Source organism: Tachypleus tridentatus, chromosome 10 (genome assembly GCF_004210375.1).
Source record: "Tachypleus tridentatus isolate NWPU-2018 chromosome 10, ASM421037v1, whole genome shotgun sequence".
NCBI lineage: Eukaryota > Metazoa > Arthropoda > Merostomata > Xiphosura > Limulidae > Tachypleus > Tachypleus tridentatus.
The window spans coordinates 128,494,956-128,519,716 of record NC_134834.1 but is presented as its reverse complement, the minus strand read 5'-3'; the positions used below and the strand labels follow the sequence as shown (position 1 = coordinate 128,519,716).

Here is a 24,761-nt window from a genome sequence, read left to right as displayed (position 1 = left end):
GTTGAAAATCCTTATTTGAGAAAAAAACAAAAGGTATTTATTAACTTACGGTAATTTAACCGTGTATTTTATGTGAATATCCAATGTTCATTTCTTCATTGTTATCTACACGTAATGTAAGATAATTTAACGGCATCAGGAAAAGGGTCCACAATTAGAATTGAATTTATTTCACCATATTCAATTATTTCTCTTCATATATATATTGTGTATTATTTTAAAGTTGATATATAACAGAACTAGACTGACTCATACTTGGTAGCTAGTAACAGTTCTTTCCTTCGGTACACTTCTGTTGGGTCACTGTGGTTTCTGCATAAATACTCTGCTACCTGACGAGAAGGAAATTCGGTCTCGCATACATACCCGAAATCTCGTGCTAGATGGATTGCTTCACCTAAAATTGGAGAAAGAAATATTGAAACTATTAGAACAAGCTGTATGCAGAGAAATATAATATTGACATTCATAAACAATAAATATAATCGCAATAATCACTCAACCAAGTAATTTATTTTTACTACAACTATTCTCTAGAATCTAGATTAACTTAATCATCACATTTTCTAATTAACACTTGCTAATAAACATGAACCTAGCACTGATTTTGGAAAACAACAGGCAGTTACCGTCCATTCTACACAGTTTCATCACTTTATTAGAAATCCTGAATTTATAACGTTTCAAATTTCGTGAACATACATAAATCGTATCGTATCGTATCACTGTATCGCCACACCTTTAGTTAGAACTATAAAAAGGAATACTTGAATCAGTATCTGACTAAACGCATAAGGCGTTTAGGATACGAAAGAACTGTTAAACGTTAAAACCCAGAGTCATTATAAAAGTGAGACAGGTAAAGCTGACCATTTCATAACCTAGAAATCGAATAAAAAATTAAAAATACAAATTTATTATTTCATTGCTTTTGTTAAATGATTAGTTAGGGTTGTTGTAGTTTTGAATTCAGTAAATTTCAGTACAATATAAATGAAATGGCTTAGCGGTGTGTCTGCGGGCTTGTACCACTAAAAACCGTGTTTCGATACCCGTGGTGGGCAGAGCACAGATAGCCTGCTTTGAGCCATTTGGAGGCATTAGTTAAGGGCTTTATATCCTCTAAAATAAAATATTTAGTTACAATGTACTTTTGTAAATCACTTTTCATTTTTATTGCACTGAAATTTACTGAATTGTTAAAAAATCAAAGTGGAAAGAAATTTTTAACCTTAATTATTACCATTGCTGATGTGCAAAAACAGAATTATTTATTTATGTACCTAACTCCACGACAACTTTTATGTTTAACAAATTCTAACGGCTTTAGAAACAAACTCTCTTGTGCTTTATAATATTTTTTGGACAATGCAATATCCTGGAATAATAAATATATTTGAAGAAGTGATCTGCCATAAATAACCATATTCAGGTCATTACTTATGACGAAATATAACAAAATCATAATGAAACAGTTGAAGAAACAGAGCTTTGTGTGTATTGTAATCACACTACTCAACGTGAAATGATATATGTAAAATAAACACAGCCTCAGATCAAAAGATTGCTGTTTTCAAGCGTTTGTTCTGAACTGCAATTACAAAAATAAACAAGTTTCAAAAGTTCCATGCAGTTGATAAAGAACTTCAGAAAAAGAATGCTTTTTTTTGGTCAGGCAAGTCTGTTCAGACTATGAGGAATAAGTTAATGAATATTATTTGGAGATATGCTAAACATTTGAGGTCAAGCACTCGACCTCGTTCGCAAGATTTAATGAATGAAGTATTAGGACATATATCAGTCATACAAAAATAAGTCTCACTAACTTGTGCACTTGGGCACCCGTATATGCACATCAGAGAACTCTTCTCCCACAAGCCCCCCAGTTAAATTTTAGATTCCCATCTACATGCGACTCCAATAGCATGAACATGCTAATTTTGATAAGAGTAATCATATTAGGTAACTTGAAACGAAAGAAGTATCTCTAATCAGATAAAATCTAGATGAGTTTGAAACACCATCAGGCCGCCATAAAGCTGTGCAGAGAACTCAAAATACTTATATTTTTTATAATTAAAATAATAAATGCGCACTTCTGAAATACAAAAAAAAAATCATTGATATCTAATGGCATTTTATACCCCTTTCTGATGCGTCCCTTTTCCTTCCTCTCACCAAATGAAAAATCCTAGTAACACCAGTGATAAGACTGTTTCTGTACTTAAAATATGCCCTTCATGCAGCAAAATACTTTTTGATATCATAACATATAAAGTTAAGAAATGCGGGAAGGAGACCACTTACACTGAATTATAAAGTAGCAGTTTAAATAATTATTGTTCTATTTTTAAATGCTAAGCATGAAACTCACTTCCAGGAATCGTACCCGCTGAATGAAAATAACCACAAAAGACATTTGCATGGTGTTTTATATGTATAAAAACACACCACAGAGGCCACTTACTTCTAATGAACAATTTCTTCTTGTTCTTTTCACTTTGTTTTTGCTTTAAGTACTTTAATAAACAGGAATATTGTGCAATGTGAGAAAGGTGTCGCAGAGAACTAAAAACCCAGTTCTTTTTGCTGTTAAATCTAACGGTTTCAGCATCTGCTCGCTTAGACAACTCATCCATGGCCTAACTTGAGCAGATACTGTTTCAAGAAACTATTTTACTATGCCCATCATATGCCATCGGGGTGAAAAAACTGTTTGGATGACTACAGCTGTTCGACTACCCGTTTCGTCAGCCACACTATGCACATAAAGGAGTTATAATTAATAAGACAGTGAAACCATAGGCTGTTTACAATGATTCTTGTTTTAGTCAAATAAAAAATATATGTTTTATCTGATTAAAATCAGCCACACTAGTCATTAAATGTCAAAATCAAAACATACACAGGTGATGCACATAATATGTCCTATCTGATTAAAATCAGCCACACTTGTCATTAAATGTCAAAAAAAAAACATACACAGGTGATGCTAAAAACAAAACAAGCAATTCATTTATTTTAAAACAATTTCTAATGTTCCCTGTTGAGGCAGCGATAAAGTTACAGACTTACAACATTAAAATTCGCGGTACCATTCCTACGAGGAAAGACTGTAGATAGACTATTGTGTTGTCGCACACTAATAAAAAAATAGCACAACAAAAATTAAGTTTACAAGTTCAGCGATTTTATGTAATAAACAAAAAGCTTCACCTTATAAGCAAATAAAGTGTAAACAAATATTTCACTTGTTAAATTTATAACTCTACCCAAAATTGACATTACTAATCTAATTAATCTGTTGTAAGCAACAAACAAACTGACTACATGACGCGCATGCTAACTCTAGTCTAACTCGATGTTTAGATCTGTCCAGGACTTTGTAGAAAACTTTAAACATGAAGCCACACGCTCATCATGTGACGTCAAACCTTTCTGTGACCAAATAAGAATACAAACGTTGAAATTAAAAAACATCCTACAACTCTACCCATTCTTTGGAATGTAAAGTTTCTTGCCTGTTTCACAAAAAAAATAATGGTGCATTATACAAAGACATTACAACAATTAAATTTCTAATTAAATGCGTGAAATAAAGTAAATCAAACTACTAATAAAAATACAATACCTTCTTTTTTTACTCATTTATTACCGAATCACCATCGTTTTTATTTCAGTGGCTTGTCCTTTATCACCACTTACCGTTTTGCATCGCGAGTTGTATTTAAAAGTTCGAATAGATTCACTTGTTCCACGATTTTGTCATGACCCCGCAATAAGTTGCATTATTTCTGTCAAAGTATTCTCTCAAGATAACTATTTCGCCATTCTTCTGCTAACGTACCTTTAAAAACGATCATGAATTGTGGCCCTTGGCTTGATCCACCTGTCTTTCTGGATTTTACTTTAGGCTGATTGTCTTCTTCATCTCGATCTTTTATTCTAGTTGTTACTGAAAATTCATCTTTTGATATAATTATTGTGTAGTGTACGGGGGGTTCCTGGTTATGGACATTAAAAATATATGGAACAAGTTCAACCTCCATGTGATTCTCCTTCTTAAGTCGAGTCCTAATGTACAATATATCAGATATCATGTCTTATAGGGGAAATTTCTTACAATATTTCACCTTGCTGAAGCGTTATGACTATTTTCATCAATAACTCGTTTTGCTACATCTTTGGAGGCATTTTCCTAGCTTTTATTACTATATCACATCGAACAATGGGAGGTGTAGAACCAGTGTCTGCCAACATGCAAGGCCTTCATTACTTAACTCATTGATTTGTGAAATGATCTCTTTGAAAAATGTATTTCTTATCTCAGTCTCCTTGGATTATTATCAATGATTAATATACTGAAGTTTCGGATATAATGTTCATTTCTTTCGCGCTTATAGAAGTTTCCTGTTTATATTTCTTGAAGGCTCCTAGCCTAAGTTTATAAGTGAACAACGTATAAACGAAATTCTACTTACTTGGTAACTTCATATTTTTTGTATTTGTCAAAATGTAGAGCACAGAACAAACTCCCAGCGTCTGTGTGGGTGTGGGTGTTTTCTTATAGCAAAGCCACATTGAGCTATTTGCTTAGTCTACCAATGGGTTTGTTTTGTTTTTTGTTTGTATTTTTAATTTTGCGCAAAGCTACTCGAGTGCTATCTGCGCCTACCGATGGGAACAAAGTCACAGCAACATACTCAATAACAACTAACTGATCTACAATACAGACTCATACTTTAACTCTAGTCTGGAGCGCTATTTGTAAGAGGCTCAATACATTGTAAAATGTGACACCAGATCTTCTTCTGGCCAAACAACGATAAAACGTCTGAGTTAAAACTATTTCAAAAAATACAAAAGAATGAAGGATGAATTTGTTCATGAAATGGACTTCTGTATTTACTCATACTCTTATGAAATATTGTTTGGAATGTCTTAAATATATTTTACAACAATTCAGCCTCGATATTTTGACATTATTTCTGTCTAAAGTATCAATGCTCGTCGAAAAAACTGGCTATGCCAAATGCTATCTTTTTTCATGCTGATATTTCTCTCGATGAGTCAGAAGTAAATTTACATACTTAATATGTTAAAATCTGCGGTTTGATTCCTGCGGGTATAGCCTTGCACTAAAAAAACAACATTCTCTACTGCTAATGTTCTCCTAGAAACTGGTCATGTTAAACCTTAGGCTTCAAACTGCCAACGTTCGTCTGGAAATGTAGATACTATAAACATTATATTTTAAAATAATAATATTGTTTCTTTTGTTTTTGAATTTCGCACAAAGCTGCTCAAGGGCTATCTGTGCGAGCCGTCCCTAATGTAGTAGTGTAAGACTAGAGGAAAGACAGCTAGTCATCACCACCCACCGCCAACTCTTGGGCTACTCTTTTACCAACGAATAGTGGGATTGACCGTCACATTATAACACCCCCCACGGCTGAAAGGGCGAGCATGTTTGGCGCGACGGGGATGCAAACCCGTGACCCTCAAATTACGAGTCGCACGCCTTAACACTCTTGGCCATGCTGGGCTCTATAATAATATTATTTTAAATAACTGTCCATGTTAAACGTTATGTTTATTGCAAATATTATTGCAAAAATAACAGAGCATTTCTAAATAGGTATAAGAAGTAGAATCTATAAATATCTGCAATAATTACAGAGGAAAGACACGTTTTTATTTTTTTGGAAATTGAATGCAAAGTTGACATAATTATTGCTCATCAGAAGTAATAATGAAATCGAACATTTCTGGATAAGATCGCCTACTTTTATATGATTTAATGATGAAGTACATTTCGTATTTCAAGACAGATGTGATTTAAAATACAGGAGGTAAGGCTGTGCAGACGCTACTTGGTCGTGAGATTATCATATTTCTCTAGAGGTTTTGTGGGATGGAAAAAAATAAGAAAGATAGAGCGGAAAGTTTGGAAATAAATCCAGTTGAGTTTTCTTGTCAAAAGTCTACATAATAATTTTCAGATACCCTACTAGTTCTGGCAAACATAAAACTAAGAAACGGGTGGTTTACGAACAAGAGACGATAACCTTGTACGCACCCTTTTGAGGTTATTTTACACCACGAGTAGAAATAACAAGTAGAAATAAATGATGGGTAATTTGGAACCTTTCAAAGCACTTGTTACACAACATGAAACAAAAGTCACGTAATACATCAAAGAGATAAAAAAAAAGGTATACAAATATAAAAACAGACAAGATAAATAAATACAATTTGGGTTAATATAAATGAGATATGAAAATACAAGAACAAAAAAAGAAGACTATTTTAGGTTGTGATTCTTTCTCTAACTTTAAATGTGTCCTCTTATATTTTAAACCTTCCCTAACTTGTATTATCTCCTATCGAAAGCCTAAGTTATATTTCTGTCATCTATGCACGAACAGACATCCACCCACACGTACATATGTGGGTATATATGTATTTATATAGTTAAATGCATTTTGTTCTCTTTTCAATTCGATTATTATAGGTTTCATTACAACCTTTTTTGCGAATAAAATTCATACTGTACCTAACATTTCCCATCATTACATTTTTTGTTTTTGAATATAAATATTTTTAACTAATTTAAATATTTGTATTTATGACAAAGCTTATCTGTGGCTGTCATAAATTTGCAGTTATTTACCAAAGGAAAGACAGCTAATCAGCAGCACCCTACGATCCACAGTAAAGGATTGACTGTCATTCTTATATAACGTGCCTACAGCGTAAAGTGCGGGGAAAATATTAAAGTATTGCACGGATTTGAACACAGATCGACTGCTCCCAAAGCCAGCGTTCCACTACAGAGCCAATTCACACCCCAACTTAAATAAAGATCACATATTTTGTAGAACACTTCCAATGTGAAAAGAAATCAAGAATAAATAAGAGAAATGCATTTGTACATCTTTATATGTGGTTAAACAACAGTTGAATTGTGCCTCAAAATAATAAGAATATCTACCATTTCACTGCAAAATGTATATAACGTTATAAAATACCAGCAGAAACGCCACCCTACGGGCGATTGTTTGTGCTAGTAATTACTAATCGTAGTATTTAGTCCCCCGATGGGGCAACGCTAAGTCTTCAGACTTATAACGATAAAATCAGGGGTTTGATTCCCCTCGGTGAACACAGAAGATGGCCCAATGTGGCTTTGCTGTAAAGAAAAACATTTGTGGTATTCATACCTAACTGAAAAAGATTAGAAGGTTTTTTTTTCAGCGAAGTACTTGCTGTACAAGAAAGGTGTTCTGATTGTTCTCTATAGTCAGTCATACACAATATATGGAGCTTAAAAGGTTAATAAATTTTAATAATACAAACTTTAATGTTTTAAGAACTCCGTTTCTCAGCAGTTCATTTATAAACTACATCAATAAAGATATAATCAAACATTCATGTACAGTCCTAGTAAAAGTCGTGTTCTTGTTGTGAGGAGAATACTTTTATTTAAAATTGTGTTCTATTATAAAGAAATGGTTGTTGCAGACCCCACAGTTACTTTTCTAATTGTCGTCATCTTCAATACACAAAGAGTGGATTTTTTATGGATTTTTAGTTTATGGTGCTATTCAGTAGATGGCGAAGGAGTTTTGATTACATACATAGATACTGATATACATCGCAGTAAACCGTACTATGCTTTCACACGATCAGTACTGACTTTTGACTTTGACCCAATCTTTGTCAATTACGTCATCATATGCCATTATTAGCATTATATTTAATGAAATGTGTCCAACTGGATACGTAAAATGTAAAGTAATCTGCTCATATTGTTAATTTCTAGTATTACAACTTCATAAAAGATTGTTTTTTTAATTAAGCACAAAAACACGAAATGAGCTGTCTGTGCTCTGCCTTCCACGAGTATCAAAACTGGGTTTCCCTAGTGAAAGCATATAAGTTGTTAAAAATAATACCCAGTAGAAACATAATAAAAATGTTTGTTTCTGACAGAGAATATTGTTATTTTGCACAAAGTAATTTACCTAACATAATTGTGGTAATTTCTGCTAGTAGGGTTGCTAAAAATTTTCATTAGTAATTGCAACTGATAATAATTAGTCTTAATTATGAGTGACAGGCAAATTACAAAAGCCTTTGTCACAACTTTGTCCGATTTATCCGTTAGATAGTCTCGTTGTTAGCAAGGTTTTCGTATTCCATAAACAACTGCTTAACGAGTTACTAATAACCAAAACAAATTTTACATATACATATGTACAGCTTCATGGTACCGTACCTGTCATATTTGGTTAAGGAAGCTATTTTTACAGATTAAATATATCTAATAGTATAAAACATTAAAATAGGTATTGAATTAAATCAAATTAACGATGTTAACTAATTAAACATATATAAATGTTAATATTATTTACTATTTCGTAAATTTTTACTTCTAAAAAATTTTTGAATAACTTGCACTATTACGGAAAATGTTCAAATCCGTAAACAGTTCAAGTGTGGTTTCCACACTTCATTTAAGAAACTCTTGTTTCTAAACAACTACAATGTATCTAATTTTATTAGTGAAAATAATTTACCTTATTGTAGCAAATATCACAATCATTTCTGTCTGATTCGGAAAAATGATTCACAACAATCCGTCATAGCATTATGAAAACTAATTTAAACAAATTCTTTATTAGTGTGCGACATCTGAAGATACTTACAAATTAACTTCTCTTACGTTGTCTACTAACGAGACAAGCATGACGAATTATAGAAATATGTGGTCCAGTGAAATATTTTGGCCTTTTCCAATGACTTATTCTTCCTGAAATTTCGCTTCAGGGACAAATGATAGCACGTTCCGATGTTGCATGGTAGATAATGGATTAAAAAGAGGTGTTGGGACACATTCTTGTTTCTGTTTCTGGTAAATGTAAGTCCATAGGCAAGATATACCAACTAAATGGGTATAAAGCCGTAAGAGGAAATATGTTTTATCCTCTTCTAAGTACTTTGTTAGTGATCCCACATTTTCATATTACTTTACGCCAAAGAATAATCGTACATCTCCTGTTATGTAAGCGTATGTGTTTGTGTGTTTTTTCTTATAGCAGAGCCACATCGGACTATCTACTTTATCCACCGAGAGGAATAAAACGCATGATTTTAGAATTATAAATATATAGATTTACCGCTGTACCAGCAGAGAACATGTAAGCTTACACCTCTAGAGTGAATTGATAAAACACCATCAAGGGTCTCTTTAAGTGTATCCATTTTATTACTCACACGGGAACATGATTCTGATTCTGTGATTCATTTCAACAATATAACAATGAAAACAAAGCAAATTAATAATAACAACGACATTTTCTCCAGAAGAAGAAAATGTATTAAAAAATATCGAATAAGGAGAAGTTGTTTTATAATCAGTCAGCTATTATTTTTATAAATCATACAATTGATAGTTCGAACCTGCTTTTCAACCTGTAATTCAGCCATTAATATTTGTTTTGTTTACTAAGGTTTATAATTGATAAAAACTCTCAATTTCATATCGTACTGTCCTCCGTTGGTAGAGCAGAAATGCTACAGATTTACAGCGCTAAAATCAGCAGTTCGATACCTCTTGGTGGCCACAGAAGATAGCCAAATGTGACTTTGTTATAAGAAGACACACACACACACTCGTATCGTAAGGCATTAGAGGCATTTACAGTTATAAATCGCTAGTACAAATAATTTCAAATGTAAACACAATTTAATAGTTTTATAACAGATGTTAGAGATGCTACAGAATTAACGTTGTTTTAGAAGTCAAAATGTCCTGCCGGAATTTAATGATATTTACGCAACTATTCGTGATTTAGAAAGCAAGTTTTCCTTACATTTGTTTAGCTCTCCTGGTACCTTGTACACAACTATCAAGTGAACAGATTTCATATCCCGAGCAAGTTCTTTTTTACAAAGAGTATAATATTACAGTATTATTCTAAGCTGCCTTATCAGCCACGTTCGTTCATTCCCAGTCAAAGACGAAGCTTGGCCACTGGTAAAATACTTACCTTCTACAAGTGACGTAAGAAGTGTGACATTGGCAGCTTTCCGTCTTCCTGCCGGGAGATTTAGGCCAATTTTCTCAAGTTTTTCACGAAGAGATCTTCCGCCATTTTTTGATTTAGCCCTAAGAATATTAACCATAACAACAATTAGTTCTGCAAATAAAGTGGGCTACCTAGCAATGAAAAACAAAATAAAGACATTTTTATAAAGATAAACAATCATGAGTAAGTCCTAATAAACAAACTCTAAACTCCTAATTTTTTCAAAATTTACAAACGAAAAGAGCATTAGAATCTTAGTATCTTTGTAATGAAATTAACGTTATTTTGCAACATCCAGTAAATAGTGATTAAAAAAGGTAAATAATAGCAAGTCTCTGATAATAAAACAATCAAAAGAAAAAACTCTACGATGTGGCACACTAAACACGAACGTAATAAGCCAGATAAAAGCATACTGTGTTTATATATATACTTAAAGTTAACTGCAACAAATAACAGTCCTTATCGTTATCCTACCACAACAAAAGGGTGATAAAAGCAACTTTCACACAGATAACAAAATGGAAGTTTACATTACGTCCCGCCAAGTTTCAGAACAGTCTAGAAAATGTTATTTCTTTCAAAGATAAATACTAAAACAACAACAAAGTAATTAGAATATTAGTTAATGTGTATATAATATGCACAAATAAATACAATGAAAATAAATATGACCAAACACTTATTTTACATTTTAACAATTAATACCCCAGAACTAAAACATGCAAACTGATCAGCTCAAACTATGATAGGGTTTTGAATTACTGGAGAAATGCGCATGAAAAGATTTCAGCGAGAAGTTCTCTGCTTATACTACTCTAAACTTGGCAGACAAATCAAAATACATAGATAAATATGGAGCCAATTTGAAGCGATTTGTTCCTTCAGAATTTTGTGTTGTTTTTTTTTTTTATTTCGCGCAAAGGTACTCGAGGGCTATATGCGTTAGCTGTTTCTAATTTAGCAGTGTAAGACTAGAGGGAAGGCAGCTAGTCATCACCCCCACCGCCAACTCTTGGGCTACTCTTTTACCAATGAATAGTGAGATTGACCGTCACATTATAACGCCCCACTGAAAGGGCAAGCATGTTTGGTGTGATGGGATTCGAACCCGCGACCGTTGTAAAGAGAACTCAGTAAATTAATTTTGTTGAAATATTTAGTGATGCAAGTTTTAAAATAAACTTGTATCTCAGAACGGCTGGTATGGGTATTGGCACTTTTATTGATAGGAGAGAACAACATTACGACTATCCTAGGTCATTTTCAGGTTAAGATAACCTAGGAAGGTCGAAACGTTGTTTTTTCCTTATCAATAAAAATATTAATACCATATCAACCGTTTTGAGATACATTTTTTATTTCAAGTGGGTTTCTCGTCGTCAAGAATTAAAAATAAACTTCATGTTGTCTACTCAGTACTTGTTGAAGTTTGTGAATACGTCACAATATATTTACGTTAATCTATTTGTAATAGCTATTTTACACCTTATTACATGAGGTACACAGATTCACATGTGAATCCTTCAAGTTGGGAACCGTTTCAAACTAGTTGTCTGCCCCCACCGTGGCACAGCGGCACGTCTGCGGACTTACAACGCTAGAAAGCGGGTTTCGACACCTGTGTTGAGCAGAATACAGATAACCCACTGTGTGGCTTTATGCTTAACTACAAACAAATTAAATTAGTTAAGAATGGGTACGTGTGGAAATAGAATGGATTTATCAGAGTTTCGCTTTTGCTGAGGATAATTGTTTCACAGCAAACTTGTAGATATGGCGGCATCTCTAATTAATGTTCATTTGTAATACAAAATAAAGTTCGTTCGCTATCCCAAAGATTTTATTTGACAACGCTCCTGAATTTTATGATAAATTTACGTGTATTACTCAATATTATATACAACTCTTGTTCACTAGTTTGTTCATGAATCGTTTATAATACGTTTTAATTAATAAGATTTATTTTATTCTCTACCTGTTTATTTAGAAAAGGTGCATAATTCTTTGATTGTAAAGCAATATACGAAAACCTTAAAATACTCTTTTTTAATTTGGAATGTAATCTGTAACTTATTCCATCAGTTCACTTTTGAAATAGCTTGTTAACAAGACGCAGTTGTAATATCGTGTAATTTTAGAAATGTTATACTAAAATCACTTGTCATTTTACTTTTCTCTAACTGTACTTTTATACTTTTTTAGAAATAAAAAGTATGCACTAAACTAACCAATGACACGTACCAACAAAGTGTCTGTTATTCAAATAAGCTGGTCAACTGTTTTGCCTGCAGCAAAAGCGGGACTCCGTGACGCCAGCTGCTTTGAGGCCCCCAGAAGCCGACCTGTCACAGACAGTGTAGCTTCAAAAGAATTTGCTAGAGGCTCTATTACCATCAACCACACCTGCAAGCTGCCTAGGCAGCGTCACTTAAGCAACAGGTAGGCTTGTTTGGCCCTGCCTATTTAAAGGAAAGCACTATCCTATGTGTCCCCCCATGATATTTTAGTTTTTGCACAATTTTTGTCTTTATAGATTTATCAAACTTATTTTATCTTCTTTTAGGTGTTTACTTCCACTATTTCATGTACAATTTCCTAACTTGCTTCCACCATTTCACGTACAATTTCCTAACTCAATTTTCACACAAGTAAACTATATCATTATACCTTTCTATCAACATAATTATCTCATTTTTGTCAATACACTAATTTGATACAGCTTCCTTTTTTTCACATTTTCAAATCAATTTCAATATCGTTTTATTGTGTGTGTAACTATTCCCCTAAACAACACAATTTTTCTTACTGTGTCACCCACTTTCTCTTTTCTTTCTTTGATTGCCATATAACATACCTGTGTAACTATCTTCCCTTGTTTTATTCTTCTTTTTTACTTTTATTTTTTCTTACTACTTTATTTGGCTATTCTGTTCCCTTAATGACTCTGTTGTTTTTTTCTTTAACTATTCTATTTTGTCCACCCTTTATCTTTACTTTATTAATTTCTTCGTCATGGTAATTTTATTTCAGTTTGCATTTTACTCTCTTTCCAGAAACACATTTAGTTTTCAGATTTCTAACTGGTTATTACTATCCGCTTATAAAGAGCTGAGGCGTGATAGATGATGAAATCTAAAGTGTAGAACGCAGCCTCTCCTTCTTCCACCATAAAAGAAATGAGCAACGCGACTTCTGTTACATGAGTGATACTTATCCATTTCAGTGAAGACGTAGATTTACTTCACAAAAATAATGGAGCGTATCGCAGCATGCCATAATGAAAGGACATTAAGCATTTTATATAACAAACCTTCTGGCCTTCTAATTAATTAGGATTTTTTTTTGTCTATAAAACTAACATAATTAAATGGGAAAAATCAGACAATGTTTCTGCTGTTTCAATTAGCCAGTTTTGTTTTAATTTGTTGTGTCATATATTTTTTACTTTGCTATGAATTTTAGGTTAATTTCTCATTTGTTCTTGAGGAGAACTAGTCATTAAAGTAGAAAATTCGACTAAAATTAGATAAATCTTTTGCAGCATCAAAATTAAAGTTATATTGCTAAAAAGTATTGAATTGAATAGCTATCGACACGCATGCGCTAGTATTAAGAAATTTCACAAGGATTTTTTAAATTGGAGTCCAACACTTGGAAAACCACATGTTGTTTGTTACAGCTTATGAGAGAAGTGTATTTTACAAAAGAAGTTGCATGTGATACTATTCTAAGTTCATCCTTAAACGTTTGACGTAATAATAATATACACGTGAATGTAACTGACTTATGAAAGGGAAGTACAATATTATGACACAACAAATCTATATGAAAACTCTTACATTTTCCTTTCGAAAACTGTTCTTATATGACAACAAATATCTGTATGAAGAATGAAACGCAGTATGAAATTCAAATGGTCTCTTCCTACTGAAACTTTTTATGAAACTAAAATTAAATGTTTTTACTAACTTTTTACTAGTTTATATTTTGAGACGGTAATGAATATCTCTATGGAGGTTGATACTTAAAAGTAAACTAAAATAACTAAAATACTCTATGGAAATTACGTTAAAGACTGGCACGACGAAAAAAACATATGGACTTCAACTTGATGAGACAAGAAAAACTTTGCTCATTTCTAAGAAATACTATCTGGTGTAAAATAACACCACAGTAAAATCATGTTAATGAATCTACTTAACTAATATTATACACTAATATTAATATTACTAATATTATTTTTTATTTAGTGTGTGTGTTTTCTTATAACAAAACCACATCGGGCTATCTGCTGTATCTACCCAGGGAATCTAACCCTGATTTGAGCATTGTAAATCCGTAGACTTATCGCTGTTCCAGCGAGGGACTTTGATTTAGAAAATGAAAAAAGTTAATATATATTAGATCAGAATAATAAAAAAATAAACGTAATGCATACATAAAGTTTTCTTTATCTTCACTGGAAGCTTATAAATAATTAGTTTTCTATTGTCCAGATGTTCTAACCAAGTTAAAAAAAAACCAACAGACACACAAATATATAACACTTAAATTCCAAATGTCTCGTTGTAATACCAATATAAAGCTAAAAGCTGAGTGAAATAAAATGTCCCCAGTTGTAACAGCCTAGAAGAAAAGTACTATGAATACCAGAAGTGGAAACTTGGAAGAAGGTGGTATGTTGATGCATCTTGATGAAGATACGGGTAAATACATCTAAAAGCCTTATTTTATTCTCTCAAAATTCCTAGGTAGGTTACTCACTCATCTGTTGATTGAGTGTGGTAAAAGTATTTCGAGCAACAATGACGTCACTAACTAAAAAGGCTTGATTAAAGTATACTTTTTATTATTATTTCGCGGTTGTCTGACTTGCATCTTCTTATGTGTTTTGAATATCTCAAAAGCTATCAAGTAACTCTGATATTTTATTCAAAAAATAAAATGAGGAAGTGCATAATCCTTGTTTACAGACTACATTGAACGGAATGTAACCAAATCATTCCAACTTACCATAAATAGTTTTCTGAGCACAAACAATAAAGAATGTATAGAGAGTAAAATAATATTAGTAATATAACTCAACTTGAAAAATAATTAGCTAGGTATATGATCAAGGAATAAACATATTATTTAAATTTTTAAGTGTCATGGGAACTATATTAGACTGAAATATTTAAGAAATTACAACTTAACAAATTAACATATAATATTAACATTAAGTGGAAAGGGCTTATCTAAACAATAAATACCATGGTTGAGTAGCTCGCTTTTAAGAAAAAGAAAAACTATGTATTTACACTTTACCAGCAGCACAATGAGCTATGTGTGACGTGCTCAACACAGGTATTAAATCTTGTTTTTAGCGCTGTAAGTTTAGTGTGGTTTTAATCAGTTACTGATTGTGAAGTAAAGGACAACGCCTGCCTTTAAATGAATACATAATCAACTTTATACGTCGAAATTATTCAACGCAAAGTCATAGCTGTTATACTACAAAAATTATAAAAGAAATAATGAAGAACGGGAATAATGAGTTGGAAAGATAACACTAGCTGGGTTTAATTAGGGATCTTAGTAACAACCATGAGAAAAGGGAAGAGGCATAGCACGAAAGACTTGTCGTAACAATCATTACGGAAATACAGTTCTAATAGGAAAGAAGTCGTAAAGGAAACCAAACCTTCTATTTGGCTCTAAGTTATGAAAGTTGAGGCTGAGCTGGGTTGGAGGCTCTGAAACTAAAGCAAGTCTCTAAGAAAATAACAGTTAACGACTTCTTAGAACTGGTTTAGCCTGACTCCATGAATACCACTAGAAAAATGTAAATTACATACAATAAAATTTTGCCGTCGTATAATGCGACTTGCACGAAATCTAACTCCACAGCACTAGCGTCACTTCCGAATCATAGCTGAGAAGAGAATGTGTCAAGGTTGGATTCCATATCATCTCGCCGCATACTCGCATTTTCACCAACTACTATTAACTGTTCATCTAGAAATACAATGCCGTAAAGTTGCCTTTTTGAGCATCACGATAATAAATAAAAACAAAATTGTTCACACAATACACATTTATACTTGGGTATCTTAACTATATACATATGTATATATATATATATATATATATATATGCTTTGAATAATTAAAAAAAAGAGTTCATTATGCAGTTCGAACATTTATCATTTAAAAATCTCATTCTCATTCCAATTGTATGTCATAATATTCTTTGCCATAGCTAACAAAAAGGTATCTATCACCTAAGCCTTTACAAGAACGTTGGTTTCGTGCGTATTCAAAGCAAAAATAATACACTGTAGTCAAATCTTCCACAGAGAACAATCTTGTGTGAATCTTCCAAAGGGCTATTTTATGCAAAATGGTACTTTATGTGGGCCTGTTAAGAAACAAAACTTTGATAATTTCAAAAGAACTCCTGTAAACTGATTATTTTTTTGTTTTGAATTTTGCGTAGAGCTACACGAGGGCTATCTGAGCTGGTCGTCCCTAATTTGGCAGTGTAATACTGCTCTTGATTTACTCTTTAATCAACGAATTGTGGGATTGACCGTAACATTATAACATCTCCATGGCTGAAAGTGGTGAACCTGTTTGGTATGACGTGGATTCGAACCTGGGATCCTTAGATTACGAGTCGAGTGCCTTAACCACTTGATCATCCCAGGCCCCTGTAAACTGACCCTTAGGTTAAGTTTTATGTAAACCACACACAAGAAGAATAACAACTACGAGAAGCTTAAAGAAAGTAACGTTCATTAAAGAATGACAACTTTTTTACATTTTTCACAAAGAATAAATCTTCCCAGAAAAATCAATGTTATGAAAATCAACTTGTTTTGCTACCCCATAAGCTCCTAATGTTAAAACTCCATTATAAAAATGCAGTTATCTCGAAAACATATATTAACTATTGGAGAAAAAAGGATTATGTGTTGAACTATTTACAATGAATGCACACCTTTTATTAGTATAAAGTTATAAATAATTCTTAGTTCAGCATTTAGATTTTGGAAATGACATTATATATATATATATATAGATGTGCTTGTGGTAATTCTGATCTGACGCAATAGATATAAATCATCATTTCAGATACAAATATATCTACAACATTATAAAAACAATATTAAACTCGTCTACAGGATAACTGCTATTGCTATGAAGAATACCCACAGCAACAGCCACGAATCTTTCCAAAGATGAATAGTGGACCTATTTGTTAGTATAAGTAATAAGCTATTATGCGATAAAGGCACTAAGTTTAGAACAAATATTCATATCATAACGCAGAAGGTCGAACTGTGTTAAGAAGCCAAACTTCATGAAGTGTCAAGTGTGTTGGATTGTAAATTTCATGGTTTACGTTTCACGTCCCGATGTCAAAATATTGAAATTCTATACATTTAATTGGGGCTATGGATAACTTATAAGAGTGACGGTCAAATTCCAGTATTTAATTAGAATAGTTCAAAAGTTAGTAGTAGTTGGCTGTAGATTCGTTTTCTTCTCTCTCTATCCCATCAGTTTAAAATTAAGGACGGCTTAGGCAGATAACCTTTCTGTGGCATTGAGTGAATGTCACAAAAAAAGCAACTATTCTATTTTTTCTTAACATAATTTTGCTTTAAAAAAAAGGAATAAAGTATAAAAATAACATGAACTCTGTTGTAACTAACTAATATCACTGTCTCGATTTTTTATCGAAACAAAAGAATTGCCTGTTACTAAATTCTCCAGCAGTTGCATTGGAAATGTTAGAAGAATAGCTAGCGTCCATAATATGGTATTTGTTTGAAGCAGTAATAAGTTTTAAAATGAATGATCATCAAAACATCAGAAGCAGATAAAACTGAGGTTGTTAGAGAAAAATGTTTTTTATACAGATTTTCAAGCACCCTTGAAAATGAAGTCACCAGGGAGTAACGGCGGGAGTAACTATGACTCTCTTAAGGTAATCAAATGCCTCGTCATCTAATTAGTGACGCGCATGAATGGATTAACGAGATTCCCACTGTCCCTATCTACTATCTAGCGAAACCACAGCCAAGGGAAGGGGCTAGGAGAAATCACCGGGATTTGGTTTTTTCTCCAAAAACCAAAGAGTTATTGCAACTCTGGATGCAAAGTCTGCATCCAACCGTCTTCATAAAGCGAGGTTTTCAATTCATAAGTTGATTTTTCTTAAATTCCTTTAATATAATTTATTTTTTACCTAATTACGTTTGTACATTAAGGTAAGGGAAAAAATAATTTAACTGCAAAGAACACACGCATTCAATGAACCATTCATTCATACTGATAAATTGTCGTTTTGCATGAAGGTGTTTACACCCCTCGTCGAATATAGAGGTAGCACATTTTCAGGGAAAAATTCAATAATGCATTTTTTGTTTCATTGAATTTCGCACAAAGCTACACAAGAGCTATCTGCACTAGACGTCCCTAATTTAGTAGTGTAAGATTAGAGGGAAGGCAGCTAGTCATCACCACCCACTGCCAACTCTTTGGCTGCTCTTTCACCAACGAATACTAAGATTGACCCTAACATTATACCCCATCCACAGCTGAGAGAGCGAATACGTTTGGTGTGATGGAGATTCGAACCCGCAGATCGCAAGTCAGGCGCCTTAACCACTTTGACATGCAGGGCCTCAATAATGAAGATAAGACCAATAGTTTTATTGAGTTTCCCAACTGTAAATTCGTAAGTAGCAGAAAATTGCACAACATCCTGTATTTTAAAATATTTTTAATGAAACAAATCACGTTGTTTATTATTATTTAAATTCCTCATGTCTTCATTAAGGTTAAATGACAAAAAATCTGACGTTCTGAAAATGTGAGTCAACATAAGTTATGGAGAGCAATAATCTAAAGACTAACAATAGTCTAGCTTAAGAACATGCTGCTCTTAGTTCTTTTATGAAAAACTGGTTGGATTACCCGTCCGTTAGACGTGTGAAATAAAAACTAGTTTACAAACAAAGGATATGAAATTGTGCTTCTATTTCTTCTTAACATAATACACGTTACCAGTGCAATAAAAATACATAAAGGTATCAATACTGAAAAGAAAGACATACTGTTTTGAAGAATTATATTAATATGAAATTGGATAAGGGGTTCTAACTCCCTTTACGACCTTCTTCATGTCGTGTATATCACTGTGTCTAGTGTTGATTTAGTTGTTTTTCCAAAATTATATATGAAATTAGGTGGGGCCCAACCACTCCATGATCTTTCTCATGTCATCCTATATCTCTCTGTCAAGTTTGGTGCTGACTGATCAAGAAATGTGGTATAGAGCTTTTCCAAATATTACATTGATAGCAATTTAATTAGGGATGTGAAGCCTTTTATAAATTGACAGAATTTACGAGTAATCATAATACTGTTTTAAGTATTGTCAAATTCACTGTTTCTCCAATGATCAAACTGAAAATCTAATTTAAAAATCACTAAATTAAAGCTTCGAAGTTTCATGTATCATTTAAACAGGAAGCAGTTAGTCAGCCATTCCTTACCATCCGCCATTCATGTTGAGGGATCTATAGTCATTATTAAAATGCACTCACAGCTTAAAGTACAGTTCTATGGTATTGCATGAAGTTAAACCTGAGTTGCCAGTTTCTAAATCCTTAGTGCAACCACAGAACAAATTCAGGATCTGGACGAAAACATAACCGTTAGAATTATTTATCTCTCCCTCCAAGTTTACCACAAGTATATAATACCGAAATGAGCATTTTGACTATGTCTTAGTCAGTGTTTGGTGCTTTATTATTAATGCAGATTCGGTGGCAATAAACAATAACTTAACCTGTAAACTATTCGAAAATAAAAGTGGAAAAAGGAAAGAAAGACGCTACTGTAAACCTCTTGTACAAAAGTCTTTATCAAAATAGCAGTCATTCAATAATTAATCAAACTAAAAATATCAGATATGCAATGGTAACATGAGATTGCTTTTTTAATTAATTGCAGAGTGGTATGGCTAACTATGCAAACATCATATCACTCGTTGTGATATAACAAGGATGGTTCAAAATTAAATAAAGGTATCTTTCCTTGTAAAGTGTATATTTTCCTACTTTTCAAAAAAAATAGTTCATTAGCTCGCCTCTAAGCCATCTGCCTTTTTATCATTAGTACAATATCTTAGGAGAGAAAGAGAAAAACAGACATAATTGTGTACATTTTTTTCTTTTTTTACTATCATTTTTATTTAGGATAAATGTCACCTTAAGTAACCAGGTGTTAATGGTTAAAAAATATTTAAAATCGAGTATGTTTCTTGAAAATGTTATTGTTTCAATTGTATTATTATTACTGTTAGATTATATATATTTAATCTGTTGATTATTCACTGTTGCTGAAGTATGAGTAATATTTTTCTTTGGTTCGACAAATAATCCCAGGTAGAATGTCGAGAAAAGCAACTAAACGTTTCTAGGAACATTTCTTTAGAACATTACATTTTATCCTTATTTTCCAGAACATATCATTAAAAAGAGAAATAGGTAAGAAAGTTAGAGAAGCAACAAATATTTTATTGTGAGAGATATCCATAGTGTTTTTCAGTAAACTGTGAACAGGTTTGGATCACATACAGTACAATATATATATATATATAATAAATTGTTAATGCTACAATTCTTATATCTGTATAATTCAATAAGTTTAAATATTTTATGAATTTAAGACTGTTTTCAAGTAACACCAGTTTCTGTTAGAAGGGAAAGGTAATAGGAAATCATATTCTGACCATATGACACACTGCTTAGCCAATACAAAGTTCGTATAATATTGTATGGAACTCCGACAGATAAAAAATGCTTTAACCTAGGACACTTTGCTTGACCAGTATAACACATGAACATTATACCGTAGTGTTTTACCTGATCAAAATAAAGCAACTGGTATTATTCTTCATCACTAAGTTTGGCCAACAGGATCTACACGCGTTATGATCCCCAACAAATGATACACGCAATATTCATCAGTATTCTGACTAATCAAATAAAGTTACATTTAGTTTGTCTGAACGATATAAATCACACTCGAGTTACCATACGGCACTCTCTCCAATACAAAAATTTAAAAACTTGTGTTTGTTTCTTTTTGAATTTCGCGCAAAGCTACTCGAGGGCTATCTGCGCTAGCCGTCCCTAATTTAGCAGTGTAAGACTAGATGGAAGGCAGCTAGTCATCACCACCCACCGCCAACTCTTGGGCTACTCTGTTACCAACGAATACTAAGATTGACCGTCACTTTATAACGCCCCCACGGCTGAAAGGGCGAGCACGTTTTGGTGCGACCAAAAACTTGTGAATGCAAGTAAAGAAAAATGGACAACATGTCATCCAAACTCTATCTACTATATCCAGTGCCGACAAGGCCATTCGCTCAGTACAAGTGTTGTTCAGGCTTTCTGGGATAGTAATACTTAAGGCGCTGTTGATATTGTTAAATTGCATGATTTTGTTAAGTGAAGTACAAAGCTACACAGTGGACTATATGTACTCTTACCAGTATCGAAACCTGGTTTCTAGCGTCGTAAGTGCGCAGACATACCGCTGTGCCACTGGGGTGGAGAGCAAAATTGCATGAACAAGTATGACGTGAGCTAGACTGCGTTGGTGAAATATAATTGTTGTCAAGTTTATTTAAGTTACTGATAAATCAGAATTAGGGTAAAGATTAATAACACAGTATTAAGCACATATGTTACACTACGTTATTGTATTTATCCACGAGAAGGCTCACACACTACATGAAGAACAAGACACACACAAACTGTCTTATGGCACTCTACATAACGTAAAAAAGAAAAAAAAGACACACACCTTATTCTGCAATATATTATCTGGCCAATAGAACAACAAACATTGTCCTATAACGTAACTTGTCTAATCAATAGAACACAATAACATTGTACGGTAATCCGTCTAGGTAACAGAAGGCAATGCGATTTCCTAAAATTAGTAATATTTAAATATTTCTGTATTTTTTTCTTATTGATTTAAATCAAATTAAAAAATATGTGCTGATGAGAAAATAAGTTTTATGTTTAAGCACCCGTCATAATAATAATAAAAGATTTTTTCATGCCATATGTTCAAAACACGTTTTTAATATATGCTACAGTGTTCCAGACCAGTTACTCAAACGAGACGGTAAGTTTTTTTTCACACATTTCTTAAAATTGTATCAGTTAACCATGTATTATCTGGAAATTACTTATTATTTATAACTTAACAGCACTTGATAGAATTTGAATAAAGTAAGTACCATAAATTTTATATAAAATAATAGAATGAATGACATCAACGACTGAAATCTTCAGATATATTTTATATTACTATAGAACAATTTTTGATTCTTAAAAGAATTTTAAAAACAAATCAAAATATGTGAAGCACGCAAAAGTTTGGAGGTTTACTACGTTAAAAAACAATGTACTCCAGATAAAGTAAAAAAGAAAAAGTTTGAAAAGACGAAACAGACCAACAGTTCACCAGGATCTTTATTTCGTTAACCGCTTAGGAGCAGAATTAGTTCTTCAAGTAAAAGCAAATGATTAACATTGATATTAAACATAAAGATTTTAACTAAACATTTGTGAATTATTTCATTTCTTGAGAAGAAATATGAGTTTAACTATTGCAGGCAAATATAACTTGTGGCTTTTGTTTATCTAGTAAAGGGATAAAACGGCAAGATTTTGAGTATAAGACACTGAAATTACTTGTGCCAAAAGGGCATGAAATCCCTGAAAAAATCCTCTGCTGGTCAGGCGATTCCACAATGCGCCATAACATCGTTTCTGATCTAATCCTATCAAAGCAGACTCTTATCATTAGTAAATTACGAATCAAACTGAATTATTAGAAACATCACCATACCTAATTTTTAAAATACTTTTCACTCACCTTGCTAACAACAAAAATAATAATAATTATGAATATCAATAAAATATGAAAAGTTTTCATCGGGTTAAAGTCTAAATGAAGTAAAGAACTTGGACATTATAAATGCACTCTACTTTATTTCCAATTATTATTTAAACGGAATTAAAGCTATACCTTTGATTAAGCTTTATATCAAAGTTTACTAGCATAAACAAATTGGAATAAACATTGACTTTTATACTATTCTGTAAACTTATAGTTGTTAAATAGTTGTTAAAACCAGTTTGGATTTCACCACACATAACTGTTGACCTACAACTCCACCTAGTTAAGGTAGGAAGCAAATGTATTTAATGTCACCCCACACAAAAGGTTGAGATATTCAAATTGACAGTAATGGCTTACCTTCTCAAAACTCCTCCTAATAGCGAAGCATTGAGGCACTCTGGTGGGGATAACCGGCGTTGGACTTCTCCTACAGTCACTTTGTACTTAGATGTGGAACTGAGCAGAGACAAGCGGCCAGGCACGGAGCAGAACACATCAGTAGGTGACGTGACACCTGTAATGACCATTTCCTTGCAGTTGTCACTGTGTCTTGGTTTGATGCCTGTTAGAAGGACAGACGGAGGGAACACAGGGGTACGTCAACCGACCTGAGTGAATCCCCAATATGTCAGAGGGAGAGATGGAAAGAAAGTTCCAAGTCACCGAATATTAGAGAAAAAAAAAACACCAGTGCGAGAAGAAAGCAAAAGACAGAGACAGAAAAGTAAATGTAACCATTAGGGACAATTATATCACAAGATCGTTTGAAAACAAATTATCGGTTATCTGTAAAATCTCTTTCCGTGTGATGCGCATAATAACATGAATACAAATTCAATATGTTTTTCCCAAGTCCTTCACATATAGAGAAAATTTTGAATTCAGAAAACAACTTTTTAAATCAAATTTGTGGTGTAAAATTATTTTGAATTCAGTCTTATAATAGTATATATATATATATTACAATAAAACAGTTTATTTTATTACTTCTTTAAAATTATGGTTTTGTCGGAAATAATTTGTTGGCATTATATTAAACTGTTATATACAGTTTTATATCAGTATTTTCAAAACAGTTTAATTAGCATAAGCAAAGCTACTAACCAATTATGTCGCACATAGCCCCAAGTAGTCAGTTTTAGCACATTGCAATCATGCGCTGCAATAATTGCAATCCCGAAATTTCTAGTTTCCTTCTTTAATCATTATAAAATGTACAACAAAAACCAAGTCTTCAAGGATGTTCTCTTCTTTTTTTAAAACAACAACAAAAGGTTTGGAAGCATGAAATATTTTTATCATAATATACGGTAACAAAATTGCTTTCTGTATCCTTGCAAAAACAAAGTTTATGAAACCAAAGCGATAGAAAAATTAAACATTTCAATGTACCTTTTCTTATGACACTGTTATGTTCTCCTCCAAATATGTTGTTAGCACCTTCAATTCCTGTGGCCTGCGAAACAAAAAATCAAACTGAAAATCAGGAAAAAAAAACACAAAATTCTTAACACAAGAAAAGTTTTCTTAAAGCACTCTACATTACATACCTTTAATTACTGTCAGAATATTTTGTTATATCTTAAAATGCTTCAATATTGTGACCGAAAATGAAGAAAGATTTGTTATGCAAATATTTCAAGTACGCCAATCACTATGTAATGTAGCTATCACTTTCAAG

At 32.7% G+C, this 24,761-nt stretch overlaps 1 protein-coding gene across 1 annotated transcript in view; it reads right to left on the bottom strand.

Annotated features, from left to right (window-relative positions):
- The window catches only part of LOC143228505 (transcription factor AP-2-epsilon-like), a 40,426-nt gene that overhangs the window by 13,877 nt on the left and 1,788 nt on the right, over positions 1 to 24,761 (bottom strand). The window contains 4 exon segments of the mRNA XM_076459755.1: positions 256 to 397; positions 10,056 to 10,174; positions 23,438 to 23,642; positions 24,473 to 24,536. Coding sequence (XP_076315870.1) covers positions 256 to 397; positions 10,056 to 10,174; positions 23,438 to 23,642; positions 24,473 to 24,536 — 530 coding nt within the window.